Raw genomic sequence first — 22,220 nt, 5'->3', positions numbered from 1 at the left:
CATCTGTCCCAGATTCTGGGGGCGGGTGTTTTTTCAGCACACTTTGGTCAAAACTTCAGGCAATTGTGGAACCAAAGTAGTTTATCCAGAAAACTTGTTGTGAGGATACCAGCTCTTTGGCTAGCGTGGACACTTGAGATTAATGCTACGTATTTCAGTTGCTAGCAACCCTATGGTTTGTCACATTCACACATCCAGGTTATTTAATAGTTTTAGATATTAAAACTAGAATGTCCTTAGATCCCAATTTCCTATTTAATCCATTTGTCTTGCTAGCATGTTATTAAGACGGTTCTTTAGAGACCTAATTAGTAAAAAAACATAGATATAGTTGATACAATTAGATGCTAATCAAGGTGTTTAAAAGGTAAGAATTTTGTTCAGCTCTTTACTATTAACTATTACTTTGTAGTTATTGAAACATTTAAAGCAAAATAGTTTGGTATTGCAGACTGGATAAAATTCAGAAAATGGATATTATATTAAATGTTATTATATTTGTAATTTATAGTAATTAAGTTGTCTGGGCTTATTCTTGGTATGTGTAAAATGAAGTTCTGTAAATATAGAATTTGTTCTATAAATATGATTCTATAGATTAATCTTTTAACAAGGGGCTTCACCGCAGTTTAAGTTGAATATGTAAGTTGTTATGCCTGGCCTGCCGGCAGGAGGGCAAAAACTAGCCCTTGATGCCACTGTAGAAGAAACAGGATCATTTTATGTTTTTCACTAGCCTCTAATTATTAAATATACTTTGATTTTATTGGTATCAACATTGGCAAGCAAATTGTTTGACATCTCCAAAAGAAATAGCTATTATCTTAGAAAAAAAATAGTAGGAGCAGTCGTAGTAAGAGTCTGCTTTAGCACTTAGCAGTAAGTGGTTGGCTTCAGTGGCCTGAAATCTGTGGTAATATTAATAATAAAAAATGGAAATAAGCATTTACTCTAACTTAAATTATAATTAAATTCTGCATTTGATGTTTGAATTTAAATTTTAAGGAAGTTAAAAATCTAAGCAGATAGATATTACATGATGAACATGTTACTTCTTGAATACCTTAAATGAATGGAATTTCCTTTTTATTCCTTTTAAGCAAATTTTTCTAATCCTATAATATTTACCTAAATAATCTATCATCAAGTTAGTTTTAGGAGATAGTAATTTCAAACACTGAAAATCATCTTGGAAATTAGTTTAATTTAGTGAAGGAAACCAAAGGCCCTCGAGAAAATACTTACTGACTTGAACTGATTTTGAAAGTGTTTTTTCTCTAAAGGTGTTTTCAGTAACTTGACTCTTATTTTATTCTAAGCCTCTTAGGAATTGTTATATTTTTAACCACCCTAATGGTCGTTAAGCAAAATAAATAAAACAAATAGTAGTAATAGTAGTAGTAGTAAAGCTAAATAAATAAATAAAATTAGTAGTAGTAGTAATGGTGGTGGTAGTAAAATGTTTATTTTATTTACTTAATCATCAATTGATCCATTGGACCTAAAACTTTTTGGATCTTTCCTTTGGGTTGCTTAGGTAAAACCTCAGTTTCAGGAGATTTTAAGACTGTCTGAAGAAAACATTGGTAAGTTCATTGTTACTACTTTTAAAAACAATTGAATCGCTTCACTCAGGAAAAATACTATATTCATTATATGCAAATTGCATAAATGGACTAGCAAGTACAAGTAAAAAGGAAAATTTATTTCTTGATTTTATAATTTTGTCACATCTAATCTCTTTTGAGATTTTAGTGAGATTAATTTTTGTTAATTTGATTGTAGATATCTACTTTTCTTGTGATCAAATCGACCTAAGGCTCTATTTCTCAAACTGAGTATTTGTACCCTGGTAGGTTTGAGTGGTATATTCAAGATACTGAAAATTGTAAAATATAGGACCTCTAATTTATAATTAGTTATTTAAAACTTTTGAAATTAAAGCTATAGTGGAAGGTAATGTAAGGTATACATATATGTTTTTAAAATGGAAGCTACATTCTTGAATGGGCAGCCCCTCTGTTGGTAGTTTTCACTCATCTGTCTTCAGAAGTATGTTGGCCAAAAAAAAAAAAAAAAGAAAGTATGTTGGCAAATTGAATTTAAATTTTAAAAAATGTAAAAAAAAAAAAAAAAAAAAGTCTGGTTATAGCACCATTGGCCTAAGAACTCATTTCTGTGTGGATGTTAGGAAAATGTATGACCTCCCTCTTTTTCTTTCTTTCTTTTTTTTTTTGTTTGTTTGTTTGATTGTTTGTTTGTTTTTAACTTGGTTAATTTGGGATATATAGATAATTCTTATTTGAGTCCAGTCCTATCTCAGTGATTTGATTTGAGTGATCTTGAAAACTCCATCTTGGGCTATCCTCAGAGATAGAGAAACGAATACATAAATCTTTTTAAATTTGAAACATGAGATTTTTTTTGACAAATGCTTTCTAAAATTTTTATTTTAAAGAGTTAATGTTTAGAATGCCTAATAGTTGGTATTATCTATTTGGTTATTAATTCTGATGATAAATTAGTGAAGAATACTTACATATTTTAGAAACTGACAGCTGTTAGAATTATTCAGTTAGCTCTGAATGTTTAGCTGTTCACGTAGGAACAGATTATTAATCCCTGTATATATAGTTTGTATCTATGAATCCAATTTAAGCTTATTTCCTAACCTGAGATTTAACTCTCAAATACCAATAGCCACACTCAACCAATATCATCATTCTTCCCCCCCCAAAAAAAAAAACTCTTATTAAGAGAATAAACAAATCTCAGAGACTAATTAATGTGAAAATGGAACTTTGTTTTTTGCTATAATTCCTTCAGGGCAGTTAGTTAAATTTCTTTATATTACTACTTTCTGAAAAGAATTTGAAACCATTGGAAAAAAAGAGAAAAAAGGAATAAAAAATTTGGGGGGGCACATAAAAGTAAATATAAAGCACTTAGTGCCTACAGAACAATAAGCTAGACCAGGTGTTGGTGCTATAATGTCATGTCATCTCTAGAATTGCTTTTTTGAAATCATCTACAGGTGAATCTATCTCCTATTTTATAGTAGCCACAGGATACTCTCCTGTGATTAAATGCTTTCCCCTCTTCTGCTGCTTTAGCCTGAATTTTCCCATTGGAAATAATTGAAGTTATTTGGCTGAAAATCCCTATAAATGCAGGAGGGTCTCTAGAACCAGAATACTACTAGAAATTAGGTAGTATCACATATCTAGAAGTGGATTAAATAATATTATATCTAGGTGTCTCCTTTTATCTGAGTATCTTTACGTTTTACTGAATACTATAAATTGAAAGTGTAAAAATTTAAGGAGACCCGCTTACACAGACAGGCACTTGGGAGACTTTAAGAAAGCTCTGATTAAAAAAAAAAAAAAGAAAGAAAGCTCTGATTTCTAAGTATGGAAATGGAAGTATAGCATCTCATTTTGATTATTAAAGTTCTTTCCCATCTATCAAAAATGTTTATGCTAACAGCTTTATAAAAATATTAAGTTGTAGTTTTACAAAAACCATTGGATACATATTTTAATCAAAATTATTTTCCAGAGTAATGATGATATTTATGTGTAAACCTTGTAACTGTTGGAATTTTAAATATAATTGGCATTGTAACTTACTTTATGTTTAAAATATACTCAGACTTCAAATTATTTTAATGATTTTAGATTCCTCAGCGGGAAATGGGGTCCTCACTAAAGCTACTGTCCCCATTTATGCAACAGGAGTCCTTACGTGTTATATTCAGGTAAGGGGAAAAGTCCTTTTACTAGAAAATGTAAAATGTTAGATATCATTCTAAATGCCTTTTTAATTTGTGTACAAGTGAAAATGTTACCCATAAAGGAAAATAAAATTTATGTATTTGTCTTATTCAATAAGTAATTTATAGTGGAGAATATATTTAAGTCTCCAAGTAAAACTGCATTGAATAAATACATTTATAGATGGTGTCCTTACTGATATTTTGTTGGAAGTGTTAGATTACACTTACTTAGTAAAGTTTCATTTTGTTTCAGGACTAATTTCCTATAAGTAAACAACAAACAAAACATATGTATTTGGTGGAGCAAATTACAAAACATTGTAGAATACTATACTCTTATCATCTTTAGCAAAGTTCCTTTTAATAATACTTTATTTTTCTTAATTGTTATTGCATAATAAATTACCCAAAAACATAATGGCTTATTATAACCCTTTTATTTGCTCATGGGCTTTGCTCAGCTTAGCCTCTCTTTTGTGGCCTTGCTGGTGGTCATTCATGTTGTTGCATTCAACTTTTTGGTTGGAAGGAGGGTCAGCTAGGGTGACTGAGCTTCCATCTCCGTGTAGTCTTCGGGCTTCTCTCTCTCCACAGGACCCCTGGAGCAGCAGAGCCAGACTTAATACATGGTGGCTCAGGGCTCCTAAGAGTGCAAGAAAGTATCTGCTCAGCTAGGGCTTAGGCCTGAAATTAGCACATCTCTTGTCTTCTCTTGGTTATAGCAAATTACAAGCCCAGCCCAAATTCAAGAGATGGGAACTAAACAAGAGTGTGAACTAGGAGGTATGGTTCATTGGGGTTCACCAGTATAACAGACTACCACACTCTACTTTATTTTAAGGAAATAATACATGATATTATATTAAGGTATACCAAGCATTTTTAAGTAAGAGGCACTCCCACCAGTTAGGTGAAAAAGTATGGGTTCCTGATAAAGCATTTTTAGAAATTCGAATGTGACAGGTACCAGCTGATTCAGTCAGTAGAGCATGTGACTCTTGATCTAAGGATCATGAGTTCAAGCCCCACATTGGATGTAGAGATTACTTTTAAATAAGTAAATAGAAATTAGAGTGTAAGAATGAAAGAGGAAAACCTTTTTTCCTGAGTTTTTCCCTATTACTACCTAAGGTTTCTTTTGCCCTTTGAATTCAAAGTATAACAAATCTTACTTACTGCACTCTTCTTCCAAAGTAGATTTGAGTCGTCGTACAATTTTAAGATCTACTCCTACAGTAACACATACCTTGTAAGAGAAGTTCTAATTCTGTGAAAGTAGCACAATTTTCCTTTAAACATTTCTACACTAGTTTTAAAGACTGCCTCAGAATATGAATATTCACAGAATATCCCTGTGTGTAAGATATTTTAAGTCATGTAGCCTTAATAGATTGTATTGTTGTTCTTCAATTCATGGAGATTAAATCTCAGCATATTGCCAGACACAATAGTATGTGTACCATTTTCCGCTCTCTTTAATTTTGAAAGCTGTACTAGCATAGTGTCAGATCAGTTTTTTTCTCTCTTTAACCTCTGGAAGTTTGGTTAGTATGTTGATTTTGACAATAAATAGTATTTTAAAACATCATAAAGTACCAAATACAAGATTTACCTTATGCAAAGCCCTCAGATTTGTCAAATAAATGAAAAAGTCTGTGAGTCACTGTGTGAAGTTCCAATATCTAAAGAAATAAGAACTTCTCAACTAGTTACAAAATGTGAATTGAGGTAGCTTTCATAGACTTCCAGAGTTACTTATTTTAGGAAGCACATTACCAGCAGTTAATGTTTTTCTTACTAAACAGAGTACCTGGGTGGCTCAGTCTGTTAAGCATCTGCCTTTGGCTCAGATCATGATCTCAGGGTCTTGCGATCGAGCCCTGCATTGGGCTCCCTGCTCAGCAGGGATTCTGCTCCTCCCTCTCTCTCTGTCCCTCCCCACCGTTCATGCATGTTCATGCTCGCTCGCTCTCTCTCTCTCTCTCTCAAATAAATAAATAAAATCTTTAAAAGAATTTTTTTCTTACTAAACAAAATTTTCTCTTAGAGCAAATCACTACCCTGTTTGCTTTAGTAAACAAAAACTATTTTTTGTCTTGAGGTTCCAAAAATGAGAAATAGGATTATACTAAAATTTCAAGTTAGAAGAATCTCTACTCATTTAAAAAAATATTTCCTAGCTCTTATCTCACACTTTAGGTTTGTCAGGTTTACTATTTGTTTTCCAATTCTTTGTATACTTTGTTTTTGATATATTAGGCAACTAAAATTGAGTAAAATCTCTTCCATCGTTGCTCTGATGCTAGTGTGTCAGTGTCCTAATAAGCTTTACAGTAAGTACAATCATGTTCTAAAACTGCTCTCATTGTTCATGCTGATTATTACTTTTGTCAATCCTGTATTCCTTCTAAATGAATCTGATTATATATTTTAAAAAAAATGGTAGGTGGCAATCCAGTATTCTTCATAGACCTATTTATTAATATTCAGAAGCTATTTATTGTTGACCTAATACATCCCTAATAACAGAAAACTTTCCTCTAATTTATTTATACATTTGTTTTGTGATAGAATGTCAGTTTCCCTTCCTTTATAGATTCAGGTTAATTTAACATACGGGGTTTGTTTTTTTTTTTTTTAATGTTTCTAATTTAATTGACATTTTCTTCACAAGTTTCTATAGTAAAATTTCTTTGGGGCGCCTGGGGTGGCTCAGTCAGTTGAGCCTCTGCCTTCAGCTCAGGTTATGATCTCAGGGTCCTGGGACAGAGCCCTGTGTTGTGAGGGAGTCTCTCCCTCTGCCCCTCCCCCTCCTTGTTCTCTCTTTCCCTCTTGCTCTCACTCTCTCTCTCTCTCTCTCAAATAAAGAAACAAAATATTTTAAAAAATAAATAAAGTTTCTTTTATTAATATATTCTAGATAGAATATGATACAAGAAAAAAGTGTTTTCTGATTATGAAAATAATGGTTTATTAAAGTTTGAAAATATAGATTAATTTTTAAGTCCAGGATGTGGCTATTTCTTTAAGGCACACAGTAGTGTACATTTCAACAAGCATGTAGCTTCTGACCACTAAGACATTGCAAAGATAATTTTTTGAAAACAGATTTTCTCTTAGGGAGATAATTTTTACTAATTTGAATTTAAGTATTTAGTATCAAAATTAATGAGAACTAAATTTGGTAAGGATAAGTTTTAATAAAGAATATACCTTTTTATGTTCTAAAGCAGGACTGTCTAGGGATCCCTGGGTGGCGCAGCGGTTTGGCGCCTGCCTTTGGCCCAGGGCTCGATCCTGGAGACCCGGGATCGAATCCCACGTCGGGCTCCCGGTGCATGGAGCCTGCTTCTCCCTCTGCCTGTGTCTCTGCGCCTCTCTCTCTCTCTCTCTCTGTGACTATCATAAATAAAATAAAAAAAATTAAAAAAAAAAAAATAAAGCAGGACTGTCTAATAAAATTTTCTGCAATAGCAGATATAATCTATTTCTGAGCTGTTCAATAAAGAAACCACTAGCCACATGTGGCTATTAATTAGGCACTTGAATTGTAACTAGTGCTACTAAGGAACTGAATCTTTCATTGTACTTAATTTTTAATCTAAATTTAAATATAAATAACCACATGTAGTGAGTGGCTACCATATTGGACAGTACGTCTAAATCTATGAATCAAGGTAGTCTTTGTCCTCATACCATTGTGGTCATAGATATGCTTAATAAATATCTTTAATTAAAATGCTTCTAAGACTGGATATTTCCCTGTGTTTGGTAAAATTTTCTAACTACAGGTAGGAAATTATTATTTGAGTTCTACTTAATTTCTTAGAAATTTATTATCAGTCTTTATCCTCTGTAGGAAGAAGACCGAAAACTGTTAGTTGGATTCTTAGAAGATGTAATGACCCTGCTTTCATTATCTCACGCTCCTCTTGATAGCTTGAAGGCTTCTTTTGTGGAACTGGGGTAAAAATAATAGCTTATAGTTTTTTTTTTATTATTCATATAGAGTTTAAAATTGGATTTATAGAATACATAGTTTGAATCTAAAAATATTGGCATACACACCAAATCTTTTGGTTTAAGGCCTAAGATTTTTGTTTGTTTTGAGTTTGGATTTTGATTTTGCTTATTTGTACATTCTTAATACTTTGTAATCAACACGTTGCAATAAAAGAGTGGGAGAAAGAGTACAGACGTATTTTATTTGAAGCAGTTAGAGAAATAAAGTTTAGATTTGAAGAAAATTTAGTTTTCCAAAACTGAAGAAGGAGCCCAAAGTGAGAGCCAGTTCATTAAGCTCCTTTTTCTGTCCCATTTGATTTGCCTAATCCTGCTTATAATCACATCGTTTAGCTGCTATTGTTTTATTTCTGTCTTTACTGAAAATGGACTTCTGCACTTAATATAATCTTGTGTTTGGATAGGCTTCACAGCCAACTTATCTTTCCATATAGATGATTTGAGTTGATCTGATTTGATCCTACAATAAATATATGGCATAAGTAGGACACATAGTGCTTCCCCAGTTTTTGTAGATGTAGAAATTAAGCCCCACAGAGGATGTAACTTACCCATCTAACTGTTAGTCCAATGTTCTTTTTTTCCTCCTAGGTAAATTTTTTCTTTTTTTTTTTATTTTACTTTTTATACTATTCAAGAGTTGAAATTTCTGTCATAATTGTAGTTTATAGAGCCTAAAAATATAATTCTCGAATATGCTAAAAGTTTGTACCTTTATAAGGTGGCTTCCTTTTTTAAAGAATCTTGGATGTAACCTATTAAACCTATACAGAGAATTTCATATGTTTTGCCAATATTTTTATCATTAACATTACTTATAAATGTAGTATTCTTCAGTACACCAGTAAGGCACTGTGGCTCTCACTTTTAACACTGAGTTTTTTCTTTCAGTGCAAATCCAGCCTACCATGAGTTATTGTTAACTGTTTTATGGTATGGTGTTGTCCATACTTCAGCACTTGTGAGATGTACTGCTGCTAGAATGTTTGAGGTATGTAAACAAATGCTTATCTCAGTAAAGATTATAATGATTGTGTTTAGAAGAAGGAGAAGGGAATGTTTCCTTAAAAAGTCTTTGCATACTGTTACGTTGATGTATATTTTATGCCAATAAACAATATCTAGTTGTGTACTGTGTGATGGGGCAGAAATTTAGCTTTGATATATTTAAGAATGTTTTCTAGCCTTATTGGTTCCTTGGATGTCATTCTATTAGTCTATTTCTCAAATTTTCTTTTAAGTCTTATTTTAATTTCCATCCTATATAAATCTTTCTGACTATACTTTTCTATTTATTGAGATAAAATGGCTACTAAAATAAACTAAAACAATATAAGATATATCTAAAGTTGTAAATTATGGTTGGATTCATGAACAACATTAAAAAATTAATTATTGGAAATATGGAAATACTTTTTGATTAGTTCTATTTGATTATTTCCTCACATATCATATCTAGAATAACATTTCTATACATTAACTGCCCACAGACAGTAAGAGAGAAAATTTAGTTTAACTAGATTTTCTTAAATTGCCACCTACCCAAGTTAAGTGTGAAATTGAAATGCCTGTCTTTTGAAAATCAAAATATCCATCATAGAGGAAATGATTCCATAGCCTACTTTATTCTTAATTTATGTATTCATCTGTTATTGATTAATTTCAATTTCTGGAACTTGTATATGAAGGCTAAAATTGATGTAGAGTGTTTCTTGTTGCTGTTTAACCTTGCCATAGAGCCTGACTGCCTGGGTTCAGTGTCTGTCTCTGCCACTTAGCGGCAAATTCAAACTTCTCTGTGCCTTGGTTTCCTCATCTACACAATGAAGGTGATAATAAGTATCCATCTCAAAGGATGTTTGTTAATACGAAATGAATTAATACTTGTAAAATTCTTAAAACCGTGTCTGGCACATAATAAGAACTAAATAAATGTTAACTATCATCACTTACTCTTTTTTATATCATGCTGTTATTTCACAAAATAATATATAGTTTAGGAAACATATATTTATCCAAGCTAAAATTATCCCTGATATGCATGTGATTCTTAAAATACCTTAAAGTATCTATTTACATAAAAGGAATTGGATAATTCAGTGCTTTGGATAATTTTTCCTGAACTTCAGAATTTTTCCGTAATTTAAGATAAATTGCCATTTGAAGAACAGGGCACACTGGTACTTTTAAAATGTTTATCTTCCAGAACTTCTAAATATATAACATGCATTTGTGAAATCAAAAGAAAATTTCAGTCTTACCAGGAGGTTGAGCATCCTCTGACCATGTTACTTCCTCAGTTATTATATCTATTTGATTTTAAAAAAACTGTAATCAGGTGTTCTTTGTCAAGGTGAATGCCAAATTAACAATTCAGTTTCCTTCTGTAGTAAAAGTTCCTTGTGAGTATAAATAATTTTTCATTATTCAGTATGCTGAAAAAGAGTCATCCATGAAAGAAAAAAGTATACCTTTATGTAAAAAACTATGTCTTTAATATATTCTTTTCATAGGATTTTATTCTAAGAGCTTAAAAGCTACTTCTTTCTCTTAAACTTTTTTTTTTCAAATTATGTATGCACTGGAAAAGCATACCATATAACTGAAAATAATTTAAATAAATAAAATGAAATATTTTTATTTTGGGGGGGTTATTTCTCATATGTGGCATTTGTCTGGTTTTGGTTTCTATATTTGCAGTCAGTGCTGAGTTGGAAACTTTGCCTATGCTCTAGCAGTTTTCAGTGTTCTTTCAGGTTGATTATGAACTTCTGAGTCCAATTTGAGAGATGGATTTGTTTCTGTATTTTTTCAAACTCATTTATGATAAAAAATTTTCAGTGATCATACCAGTAAAAGTCATTAGTAGAAAAAATTAAAGTTACTTTTGGAGGCACCTGGGTGTCTCTTGTCAGTTGATTGCAGCTCAGGTCATGATCTCAGGGTTCTGGGATCGACCCCTGTGATGACCCCCATATCGGGCTCCAGTCTCAGTGGCTGTCGGCTTGAGGATACTCACTCACGTTCTCCCTTTGTCTCTCGCCCTGCTCATTCTCACTCTGTAAAATAAATCTTAAAAAACAATAAAGTTACCTTTTTGTCAATGATCCTCATTTTGAACAGATGATACTAAAAGAATAAGAATGTTTTTTAAGGTTTTTTTATACTAATATTCTATAACATAAAATTATGCCTGCTTCCCCCCACCCGCAGTGAATTAATTCAAAATAAAAACATAGAAAGCAGGCCATTTATAATAAAAGAAAATTTTTAATGTGAGACCAGAAACTGTTGAGAAGTAACTGAGAAATGGAACATAACAGGAGCATAATAAGAGATATTTAATAAAAATGAATGCTAAATGTAGCTCTAAGTTTTCAGAAAGCAGGACAAAAAGGGGAAACCCAGTCAATCATATCATTCTAATTAAGTAAGAGGCAGTATGTTACTTTTAGAAGTAGCAAATTGTTATTTAAATTGATTTTAAGGAAACTTTATCATATAACATAATGGATTTCCCAGAACGTACAGAAAAAAACTTCATGTAATGAATCCTCATAAAGATGCTAAGCATGTAACAGTAGCCAACTCAAAGATGGCTAGGGCTCTGAAAGGGATGTGACTGAGTCTGTTTTCTAACTCTGCCTATTGCCTCCAAAACCCCAGACAAATTACTTAACTTCCCCAAGGCTTCGTTTCTTTCTGTTAAAATATTGGTAATAATTGTACTTAGTTCACTAGTTTTAACAAATGATACATTTTATGTAAACTGTATAATTATCAGTAGCTCTTAAATTTTGCTTTTTGGCTTTCCAACTTAATAAAGAAATTACACTTAAAAATGCAGAGCAGGGGGGATCCCTGGGTTGGTCAGCGGTTAGGCGCCTGTCTTCAGCCCAGGGCGTGATCCTGGAGTCCCAGGATCGAGTCCCGCATCGGGCTCCCTGTGTGGAGCCAGCTTCTCCCTCTGCCCTGTGTCTCTACCTCTCTCTCTTTCTCTCGCTCTCTCTCTCTCTCTGTGTCTCTCTCACATGAATAAATAAATAAAATCTTTTTTTAAAAAATGCAGAGCAGGGATGCCTGGGTGGCTCAGCAGTTGAGCGTCTCTGCCTTTGGCTCAGGGCATGATCCCAGAGTCCCAGGATCAAGTCCCATATCAGGCTCCCCTTCTCCCTCTGCCTGTGTCTCTGCCTCTCTCCATGTCTCTAATAAATAAATAAAATCTTTAAAAAAAAATTTTTTTTTTAATGCAGAGCAGTGAAAAATTAACTTGTCCCCTATATTATCCCTTCTTTTTCTTCTTAAATGCTTTTTGGCTGCATAAGGTAACAGGCACTTTGAGATACACTTTACTGATTTAGATCTAAGCTATCTTATTTATAAAGCAGTACAGAGAAGAAAGTTTTATTTAACAGTACTTGAACTTCTTTCCCCTTTCTTTCTGCTTGACATCTATAATGTTATCATATAACATTATATGACATCTTATTGTCAAACTAAGAATCCCACATAAGGTGAGCTCTGCTGTCCCTGATATGATAAATATGTGGGAAGAAAAGTGTTAACACACACATAGGGTTGTGTTTTTTGTTATTAAAAATTCCACGGTATCTTCCATCTTCTGTGAGGCCTAGATCCATTGCAAGGTGAACAGATTGATTAGCATATAGGATTAATCTGTTTTTAAATTCTGAAATTCAGAATGTAGGATTAAGTTCTTGCCCTTTTAAAAACAAAATGGATACTGCTCAGTATTGGCCTCTTCTAGATTTAGGGTTGGTTGCTAAATGAATTATTTTATCATTGGATTATAGAAATAGGTCTGTGCTTATCGTATTTGTTTTCTCATTCATTTCAGCTTTTAGAGAAATGCAAAACAACAAACTGTAAATGTTAACTACTTGGACCAGCCAAAACAATTTTTTAATTAATAATTTCTTCTTTGAAATATCTCCTAAATCTTAAATCCGTGGAGCATTCATAATAATTAAATTCACATTTCTTGAATACCTAATCTTTGTCAGACACAGTATTTAGGTATATTATGTGTGGTAGTAGCACAACGATCCTTTAAGATAGATTACTATCACCACGTTCAGATGAGAAAACTGAGTTTCAAGAGATTATGCGATACATCTAAGGCCACGTGGCTAATAAGTGGAGAGCTAGAGTCTGAACCCAGGTCTAATTCCCACATGTAATACTTTCCATTTAGGCTGCATTATGTCTCTGTACTTCAAAAGAGAAAGCTCTGTGATGTAAAAGGTTGGGAATTGTCCTGGATTTTTAAGTTGTCTTGCAATAGAACAATCAGAAGCAGTTTAGTGGTAGCTGCTAGCCATTTGAATTTGGTTTAAAAACAGTCCAGTTTGTACCTTCTTGGTCATAATAAAATGACTCGAGATGTACTTCAATAAATTTAACCATACAACCCAGAAAAAAATATATACATATATATATATTTTTAGAAAGAAAGAAGAAAGAAAGAAAGAAAGAAAGAAAGAAAGAAAGAAAGAAAGAAAGAAAGAAAGAAAGAAAGAAAGAAAAGCTTTCTTTTAAATTGCATTTCATTGAACACAGAAATTGCATGGAGACTTTGACCAAAAGTACAAACTGCTAATGAATTGGTTACAAACTCTTTTCATAGACTGCTAGGCTATTTAAGCTTTATTTCCCTGCTAAGCGTTCTCTGCCTTTATAAAGCACTCTAGTAGCAGTATTTGCTTAGCTTCTAATTTTGGTTTTGCGTTTTCTCTCTTTCTCTTGGTTGTTCCTTCCTTCTTCCCGTGGCACTGTGTTTGCTTTTTCCATGCATCACCTGTGAATCCCCCCTGTGTTGACCAATCAGCTGTTGGTGAAGGGGGTGAATGAAACTCTGGTAGCTCAGAGGGTTGTTCCTGCTCTCATTACTCTCTCCAGTGACCCTGAAATGTAAGTGTCATCCCTGCCTTTTACATTCAGCATCCCTTTCAAAATGTGCCTGTCAAGAAATAACCATCAGCTTTTAAATTCTTTAAAGAATATATTTATCTCTTTAAAATAACAATATTGGATTATGTTCACTTGATTTTAAACTTCATCATACTGTTCATGTATCTTTTTTTTATGTCGACTGTCACATTTGGAGGCCATATATGAAAATAATACATTAGTAGTATTCTCAATAAACATTTCCAAAACTTAAAATATGCTGATGGACTATTTCTTCCAGGCCAAGAAAGGATGCTCTTCTAATCTCACTAACATGTTGTTACCAGTAAGTATAGTGGCATGAACCAAAGGCTTAACATTTTAATGTCTCGTGTGGGTGACTAAACCGAGAAAGACCAATGAGTCTGCCTGCCCATCCTCAGTCACAGCTAACCCAGTTCTCATTCCAGTTTACCAAACCATTTTTTATTGCATGTTGACTGGTTTACAGCTGACTCTTCGAGGCATGAGTGAAGCGTTAGTTGACAAGCGGGTTGCTCCGGCCCTTGTTACCTTGTCCAGTGATCCTGAATTGTGAGTTCCACAGACTGCGACCTTAAGTTATCCTGTCTGTCTTTTTGAGCATTCTTCTTGGTCTGCTTTTTTTTAATTTAATTTGTCATTGCTAGAGACTAATACAGTATATTTACCTTGTACTTACTTTGATATACATTTTAATAATCAGTTTTTCATCTCAAAGAAAGTTTCAGTTTCTTTCTTTTTTAATTCTAACAGCTCTGTCAGAATTGCCACAATTCCGGCCTTTGGCACTATTATGGAAACGGTTATTCAGAGAGAGGTAGGAAATGATTGAAATTTGTTATCTATGTACTGTTGAGGTAATGATACATTACCAACATGCACCTAGTGGTGGGGGGCAGGAAGCATTATACCTTTCATTTTATCTCTTGTTGAGGTATGGGCCAGAGGAATATCTCAATATTTGAAAACATGAGGGCTTTACCCGAAGTATATTTTCATATCCTAAGGAAATCTCTAGTCTTTCTTCTCAATTAGAAAATTAATTATATGCCAACTCTTAGATGTCCCATTTTAAGCCTAGCTGAGTATTGTAGTTTTGAATAATCCTTCAAACCAGATCTAGTTCCAAAGGCTTCTATTGCCCAGTAGACATCTAGAAAGCCTGATTCCTAATCAGGAATAAATTCCTAATTACCAGTTTGCACAAATTTGAAGACATTTTGCCAGGTAACTTGAGGAACACAAACCTATTTCATTTTTGCAAATGGAGGCTAGAGGCACCTCCGTTCTCATAACTGTGTCATTGATACCAAGGTGTAAGTCTAGTGGACTAGTATCATGCTGTTGCTGCCATATGACTGTGACAACCCGCTGTCATGCCTGCTTCAGGAGATTATCAGGCTCTTTCTCTGTAACAGTGTATTTTGATTTAGAAACTTGTAATTTAGGTTCAAGTTAATGTGCATTAACTATAAGACATTAACTGAAACATTAACTATAAGACACTTCTGAGCATTTATATCAGAATTTTATTCTTTATAATCAAATTGGACATGTTTTTATACAAATGAAAAACCCTATACTTTAGAAAATAAATCCTTCGTGAACATATTACATAGCCACTTAAATGGAAAGATTTTACACCCCCCCGCCAAAAAAAGGAAACACTATTTTATGAAGTTCCTTTCTCATAAAGATTTTTTAATAACAAAAATTAAACAACTTAGTTATGAGGGAAAGAAGTTTTCCATTTTTTCCCTATATATTTCACTGGTGAAGCAACATGAAAAAGTATCATTCTGCAACGCTTGCAGTCTTGGCAGAATTTCAACATGTTCTTAAATCCTAAAATAAAAATGACTTTTAGGGAAATGTGAGTAAGATGTAAGTCATTAATGACTCATTGCTTTCAGAAGGTGAATAATTGGGTAGTTTACACTGTGATTGGTTTTTAAGAATTAAAACATAAATCATTAAATTTATCTGTTTTTCTCTAAATACTATGGGGTCTTTTGATTTCACATTTTGTTAGGGAACATTTGTATTTTCAAAAAATACAAAAAAATTAACATAAAAAATGTAAAACCTTTCTAAGCCAGAAGACTAAATAAGTTCTTTTTAATTGCAAATTTCTACTGTCATGTTAGTATAAATCACTTGAACCCATGCTGCAAGCCATGTTTAATGTGTAACATTCTCTTTAACAACTCTATTCCGTTTTTAATATTCTGCAAAATAACGGTACAATATCCAATTTTAAGTTGCTGGAAAGGGTGAAAATGCAGTTGGCTTCTTTCCTGGAAGATCCTCAGTACCAAGACCAGTATTCTTTGCATACAGAGATCATAAAAACATTTGGTAGAGTTGGACCTAATGCAGAACCAAGGTTCCGAGATGAGTGTAAGTTGCATTATTCTACCTTTTTTTTTATGAATTGTAATGTAAGATCAAAGCCAGAAGCTTCTCTCAGGATTGGTCCTTTGTTAAAGCCCTTTTATACTTCATCTTTCATGTACTGAAAGCTAAAAGTGAACCAAGTTGACTGTTATGAACTGATCAGTAATACTATTACTGGATAGTTTATACTACATATTTACTGCTGTAATACATGTGAAAAGTAACTCAAAGTTATTTTTAAAACATTTTTAAAGAACTGTAAATTTCAAAATACTGTGCTGTGTTCTATTTAAAGCTTCCTGTTTAATTCTCATTTTTAAGGAAATTTTTATGTGTTTCTAGACATGTTCTTATGAAAAATATGCTTTTCTTTCACTTACCATACCATTTAGTGATTTTGTTTTAATGCACAGCTTGTTGATCTACTAAATGATTTGCATAATTATCTGCTAAGGCATTTTTTCTAGTTTCTATAATATCTCTTTTACTGTAGGCCTCAGCCTTTATGAGAGCAATTTCTTTTAGAGGCATCAAAGAATCCAGTAATTATTACTCCAAAAGCATATGCCAGTTATCACTGCTATACTTCAGTCCTTTAATTTTTAGCAATTTGACATGCCCTAGAGAGGACCACAAGTTTGGCTTCTTAAAGTTATTTTGGTTTCTAATACAAAATTGGATTCTCCCATGGTCTAGTTGTTGCATATCTGGCCTGATATTTTTTAACGTAAGAGTCATCAACAAAAAATATTGTTAATTTTTGGACAGCAGTGTCCAGAATGTCTTTTGAGGGCATAGTACTTACTGATCTAAGGAAACACAATCACAAAATTATTTTTTAGTAGATAATGTTAATAATGTGAGAAAATAGCGGTATTTCTAGTTAACAAGAAACAGTTTGGTATTTTAGTTAGCAATAGGGATAGTTTGCATATACTGTAGTGTCAGATTTACAAGTGATCCTAGTAAAAACTCTGAAGGTACTTTGACCAGCATTGTTGAGGGTGTCATTACTCTGAAGTGGAGACACTAAATCTTGGCTCTTGGATCAAGGAATTGGCTAAGAGGCAGTGAGTCTTCGGTGGGTGCCATGTTGTTGAGTTAGTAACTCTCTAGAACATGATCTAACCTCTTTGTGTCCATTCAAAAGAAACATTTACACATCACAGAGAAGAAAGAAAGAAGAATATTATTATTATCATAATAATCCCAAAATAACAAAGGTCAGCTTGGGAAAAGATTGACAATAGATGTTTCTACTGCTTGAATAGATGAAATAAACCATTTGTTATCCCTGTCTTCCTTCTACAACTTAATGTATACCCACAAATACGTCTTATACAATCTTCCTTCACATTTTGGTACAACCAGAATTTTTCCCCCTTTAAAACAAAACAAACAAACAAAACATTTTTTTCCCTTTGTACTTATTGCCCAATCAATTGGCTTTCCTTTTACTTTAAAACTTTACCCTGAGGACTTTAATATGCTGTGTTAATATGGTTGATGGCATCCATATTGACAAGGATGCCATACTATCTCAACCATCTTTATTTATAGACAATTGCTTTTAATTGAGTTTAGAGGAAGGACAGAGAATTATTGGGTTGTAAGATCTTCCTCAGAATGGCATTTTGTATATTTGTCATTCTGTTTCTTAGAAATAGAGGACATTGGTTCATCCAATGGACTTTCTTCTTTCCTAGCTCTTCATTATCACAGGACGTTCTTGTCAAGATTCTTTTACAGGGGCCATTGGTTTTATCAGGAACACAATTCAGTCTTTTTGTTGTTGTTTGTTTTCAGTTTTTTACTTTATAAAGCTCTCTGAAAGTGTTCATATTCTAGAGATTTTCTAAGATGGCAATTTTACATTTCAGGTTAGTTTCTTTTTTTTTTTTTTTTTTTTTTTCTTTAAGAAGTTCTTTATTTCAGTTCTTTTTTTTCCTTCTTTATTTCAGTTCTGAGCCCACTTACAAAAAGAGAGGGTAAGATTCTCTTTACTTTGGCTGTGGATCTACCCCAAATATTTTTTGAAAGTTTATTGAAATCAATTTTTACAAAGTCTCCTATTGATTTATCTTTATTTTGTTTGTAGTTTAGATTCTGTCCAATCTGCCCTTAAGAGAAAGGCTTCTACAATGGCCTTATGTTGTGCATTTCCTATTTTCCTTGCCCACTGAAGGTCAGTTGTAGAATTATGCATATCTTGGTTATTAAATCTTTTAATCATTTATTTCCATCTGAGAGGTTATCTTAATTAAGTAAATTAATTGCTACAAATGGGTAGCTAGAATAATTTACATATAAAGTTGAATCCTGTAAATTTTTGTCTATCTTTGGAGATTTAGGAGGATCTTTAATTATAGTAAATTTTTGTCTATCTTTGGAGATTTAGGAGGATCTTTAATTATAGTCTTTAATTGGCTCTAGAGTTAAAGTAACTTCTATAAATTTGTTTTCTATTTAAGGAGTTTTAAGGGCTTGTTGTGCAATATGGTTATTGAGTTTCTGAGAAAAACATTAAGGAAAGGATTGCTTGTTTAGGAGGTCAGAAAAGGAGCAAAAAGAATAAAGAGGCCATGTGTCAATAGATAACGAAGTTCAACGACCCTTCCAAAGGTTTGGATAGAAGTGAATCTCAAAGATTCTCTTTAAGAGAAAATTCTCAAAGAGGCCTCTTAGAGCCACCATTTTTTGAGGCCTCAGCATGCCAGTTAGTGAATTGGAGTTTCTGTGAATTCAGTGGGAAATCAATGAATGTTTGGAGTTTTTGTCTTCCAGTTTTTCTAGAGCTCCTCTTAAATATGTTGTTACTAATTTTGATAAGACAAAATACCCTAAAAATGGCCAATGTTATTCTAAGTTTTCATGGGGGATTTTTTTTTTTTTTTTTTTTTTTTTTGCCATTTACTAATATAAAAGTTGTGATTTTAGTGTCAGTTTGTTAGGAAGCAGGAGGTTTTTCTAGGAGGAGATTATGGCTTTCACCTACACAAACTCAATGCAAACACAAAAGAAGTCACTGCAGTTGATCCAGAAGTATGTGCTTATGAGTGGTGTTTTGGGTTCCCCATCCAAGCAGAGATTAGAAAGGGGCCCTGTGAGCAATACTTTAATAGTCACTGACCCTGGAACCATTTCTCCAAGGAACCCTGGTTTTATGGGGAACCTGGTATTTAAGAAACACAGTCTTAGGCTCTAGAGGTGCTCATTGCTACTGAATTGGTTACTGTTTCTTGGTCCCTCACTTTTATTTTAGCAGTAGGTTGTCTATATTTTTGAAATTTTATACTATCATTGAGACAGAAGAGGATGTGGAGCCCTTTGAGTGACTTGAACTAAACTACCAGTGCTATTTGACATTGGTCTTGCTAAGAATTTGAGAAACTAAAGCTGAGAATTGTTTAATAAAGGAGTAAAATAATTTGATACTGAAAAAGAATAAGTATACTATATTTGTCCTTTGTTTAATTGCAGTGGTAATATCTGATTTTTATAAAGAAACTTATTTTAAAGATAAAGGTAGATTGTTTACGTTTGTTTATTTGGTTTTCAAATTGGGAAATTTAATTTCAATGAGGCCAAATGACCTGTAAACACTTTCATAATTAGGTTATAGAGACAGTGCTATGTCTGCCTTCCAAATGTTTTTATTCTGAGAAACATGCTTTCTTCTCCAGTAAAAAGCAAGGATTGAAATCATCTAGAATTAAAATGAAATTTTATAAATTTTAAAATGAAAAAAAAATTTTAATGTATAAGTGTAGTGTATGCAGTGTTTTGGATAAAAGTCTAACCTTTTCTTTTTCTTTTTTTCAGTTGTTATACCGCACTTGCATAAATTAGCCTTGGTGAACAATTTACAAATTGTGGATTCTAAAAGACTGGATATTGCTACCCATCTTTTTGAAGCCTACAGTGCACTTTCCTGTTGTTGTATCCTTGCTATATTACCATGTATCTAAATTTACATAACCAATCTTACAGTGAATCTCAGTTGTTAAAGCTTGGAAGGTAGTATTTTTTTTCTTCAACTTAACTTACATAATAGTTATAGAAAATTAAAATTTGGTTTGGCTTGCCCCACTGCTTATTCTAAGCCATGTCATCTTTTTTTTTTTTTTTAGATTTTGTTTATTTATTTATTTGAGAGAAAGAGCAGAGGGGGAGGGAGATGCATGGGGCAGGGCTCAGGGCTCGATCCCAGGACCCTGGGATCATGACCCCAGCTGCAGGCAGACACTTAACCAATTGAGCCACCCAGGTGCCCACTATCTCATAATTTTAAAAGATAGTTTTAAGTCCTCCGTGAATATATGTTCTATAATTTTGAAACACTTAAGTTTTATCTGTGTTAATTGCCATGTGTCTGAGCACAAAATGAGTTAAAGCTGAGGCTTCTGTTAATCAAAAGGAAGCCTTCCTTGTATGTGTTCTGGCATTTGCGTTTTTCATTAATGTTTAACCATCTGTATCCAGTGGAAGGCTATGGAGAGATATCACTCATTGAGGAAGTACAGTGCCAACATGGCTGATCATCTCCAGTGATGGTAGAACTGAAGGAAAACTCAAAGATCATCTAACTCATGTCAGCCACTAAATTTTATAAATGATTAAAGCTTGAAGATATTAGTGACTTCTGTTTTTTATAGTTAAAAAGCAAAACTGTGACTAGAACAAAGAACTTTAGCTATCCTGTTACATGTTCTCTTTACTATCCCAGGCCTAGTAAAATAAAACTAAGAAGGAAGCAAAGATAAAGATGGGCAGAGTGAGCTCCTGCTTTTCTGCTCTCCCATTAAAAGGCAGGCAAGGTTAAGAAAGAGGAAATAAGAGATCAAAAAAGGAGTGAAAGGCTGAATACGCAAACATCTATGAAAGTACATGCTAGAGAGCATAATCAGAAAATTCTGATTATAATAGAAAAAAATGACAGTAGAGAGAGATTTCCTATGAGAAAACAGGACAGAGGAAGAGTTTAAGGATTAATATTTAGGATTCCAGGGCAGCCTGGGTGGCTCAGCAGTTCAGCGCCACCTTCAGCCCAGGGCCTGATCCTGGAGACCTGGGATCCAGTCCCATGTTGGGCTCCCCCTTCATGGAGCCTGCTTCTCCCTCTGCCTGTATCTCTGCCTCTCTCTCTCTCTCTCTCTGTTGTGTCTCTCATGAATAATTAAATAAAATCTTTTTAAAAATATATTTATGATTCCATATTATTATATACCAGTTTGAAGTAATAAGTAAAGTGAACAAGCAATTTTAAATAAGATAAATATATTGCAAAATATCATCGATTGGTATTTTGGTGTATACCAATACGTTGGCACTGGATTCTTAACTGGAACATTTCAGTGGGAAGTTTTGTTTTGAATAAATCAAATAGGGAAAGTAGAAGCATAGAGCTGATCTGTTAAGGAGCTATTTATCCTTTTGGAAATGTTAAAACTTGAAATTTGGTGAGTAGGTGAGAGCATTTTATTTTTAGGAATCTGCTATAGATTACCTCTTCATGTGGATGATGTCAGCCATGTTTTTATAATAACAGATTATAAAGTGGCAGAGATACCATATTTTGGTAATTTTGTACTTCAGCTATCCATATATCTTTTATAAGTTTATTTCCACTAAAAGGAGAACTTACTATTATTCTTGATTTATCTGGTTGGCATTTTCTACTTAGGGAAGATAGAGGAAGCAAAAAGAGGAAGTGATATTCTGAATTGGCAAGGAAGAACTCTTTACTAATGGAGAAGTAACAAGACCCTTTCAAGAGAGTAATAATGGCATGTCAAAATTGTATTTCAAAGAAAGAAAACATTGCTATATTTATACCTTCCCTAGGTTTTGTGAAAGTAGATGTTTAAAAACCTAAGCAAGAAGTTATGTATAATCTAATATAGCAGAGAGTTTCTAAAGGAGTATGCTTCAAAGGAAACTGGAAAGCCAAAGATCAAAAATTGTAGCTATATCAAACCAAATATTCCCAAGTAGGCAAGGCAGTGGTTTCTAAAGTGCATAGAATCTGTATAGAAAGAATATTATTGTGTGCTTAGGTAGGCACACAATA

At 33.1% G+C, this 22,220-nt stretch overlaps 1 protein-coding gene across 10 annotated transcripts in view; it reads left to right on the top strand.

Moving 5' to 3' along the window:
- RELCH (RAB11 binding and LisH domain, coiled-coil and HEAT repeat containing) overlaps positions 1-22,220 on the top strand; it is a 110,497-nt gene that overhangs the window by 70,790 nt on the left and 17,487 nt on the right. For 6 of the 10 annotated variants that reach the window (XM_038525868.1, XM_038525870.1, XM_038525869.1 and 3 more), the window contains 8 exons: positions 1,538-1,586; positions 3,681-3,760; positions 7,638-7,744; positions 8,693-8,792; positions 13,650-13,732; positions 14,507-14,570; positions 16,015-16,153; positions 19,973-20,089. In XM_038525868.1, the coding sequence (XP_038381796.1) occupies positions 1,538-1,586; positions 3,681-3,760; positions 7,638-7,744; positions 8,693-8,792; positions 13,650-13,732; positions 14,507-14,570; positions 16,015-16,153; positions 19,973-20,089 (739 nt within the window). Of the gene's footprint in view, positions 1-1,537; positions 1,587-3,680; positions 3,761-7,637; positions 7,745-8,692; positions 8,793-13,649; positions 13,733-14,222; positions 14,306-14,506; positions 14,571-16,014; positions 16,154-19,972; positions 20,090-22,220 lie in introns of those variants that run through there. The other 4 variants (XM_038525867.1, XM_038525865.1, XR_005353414.1 and 1 more) reach the window with 3 other exon arrangements.

This window comes from Canis lupus, chromosome 1, assembly GCF_011100685.1.
Source record: "Canis lupus familiaris isolate Mischka breed German Shepherd chromosome 1, alternate assembly UU_Cfam_GSD_1.0, whole genome shotgun sequence".
Taxonomy (NCBI): domain Eukaryota; kingdom Metazoa; phylum Chordata; class Mammalia; order Carnivora; family Canidae; genus Canis; species Canis lupus.
This window is presented reverse-complemented; position numbering and strand designations above follow the sequence as displayed.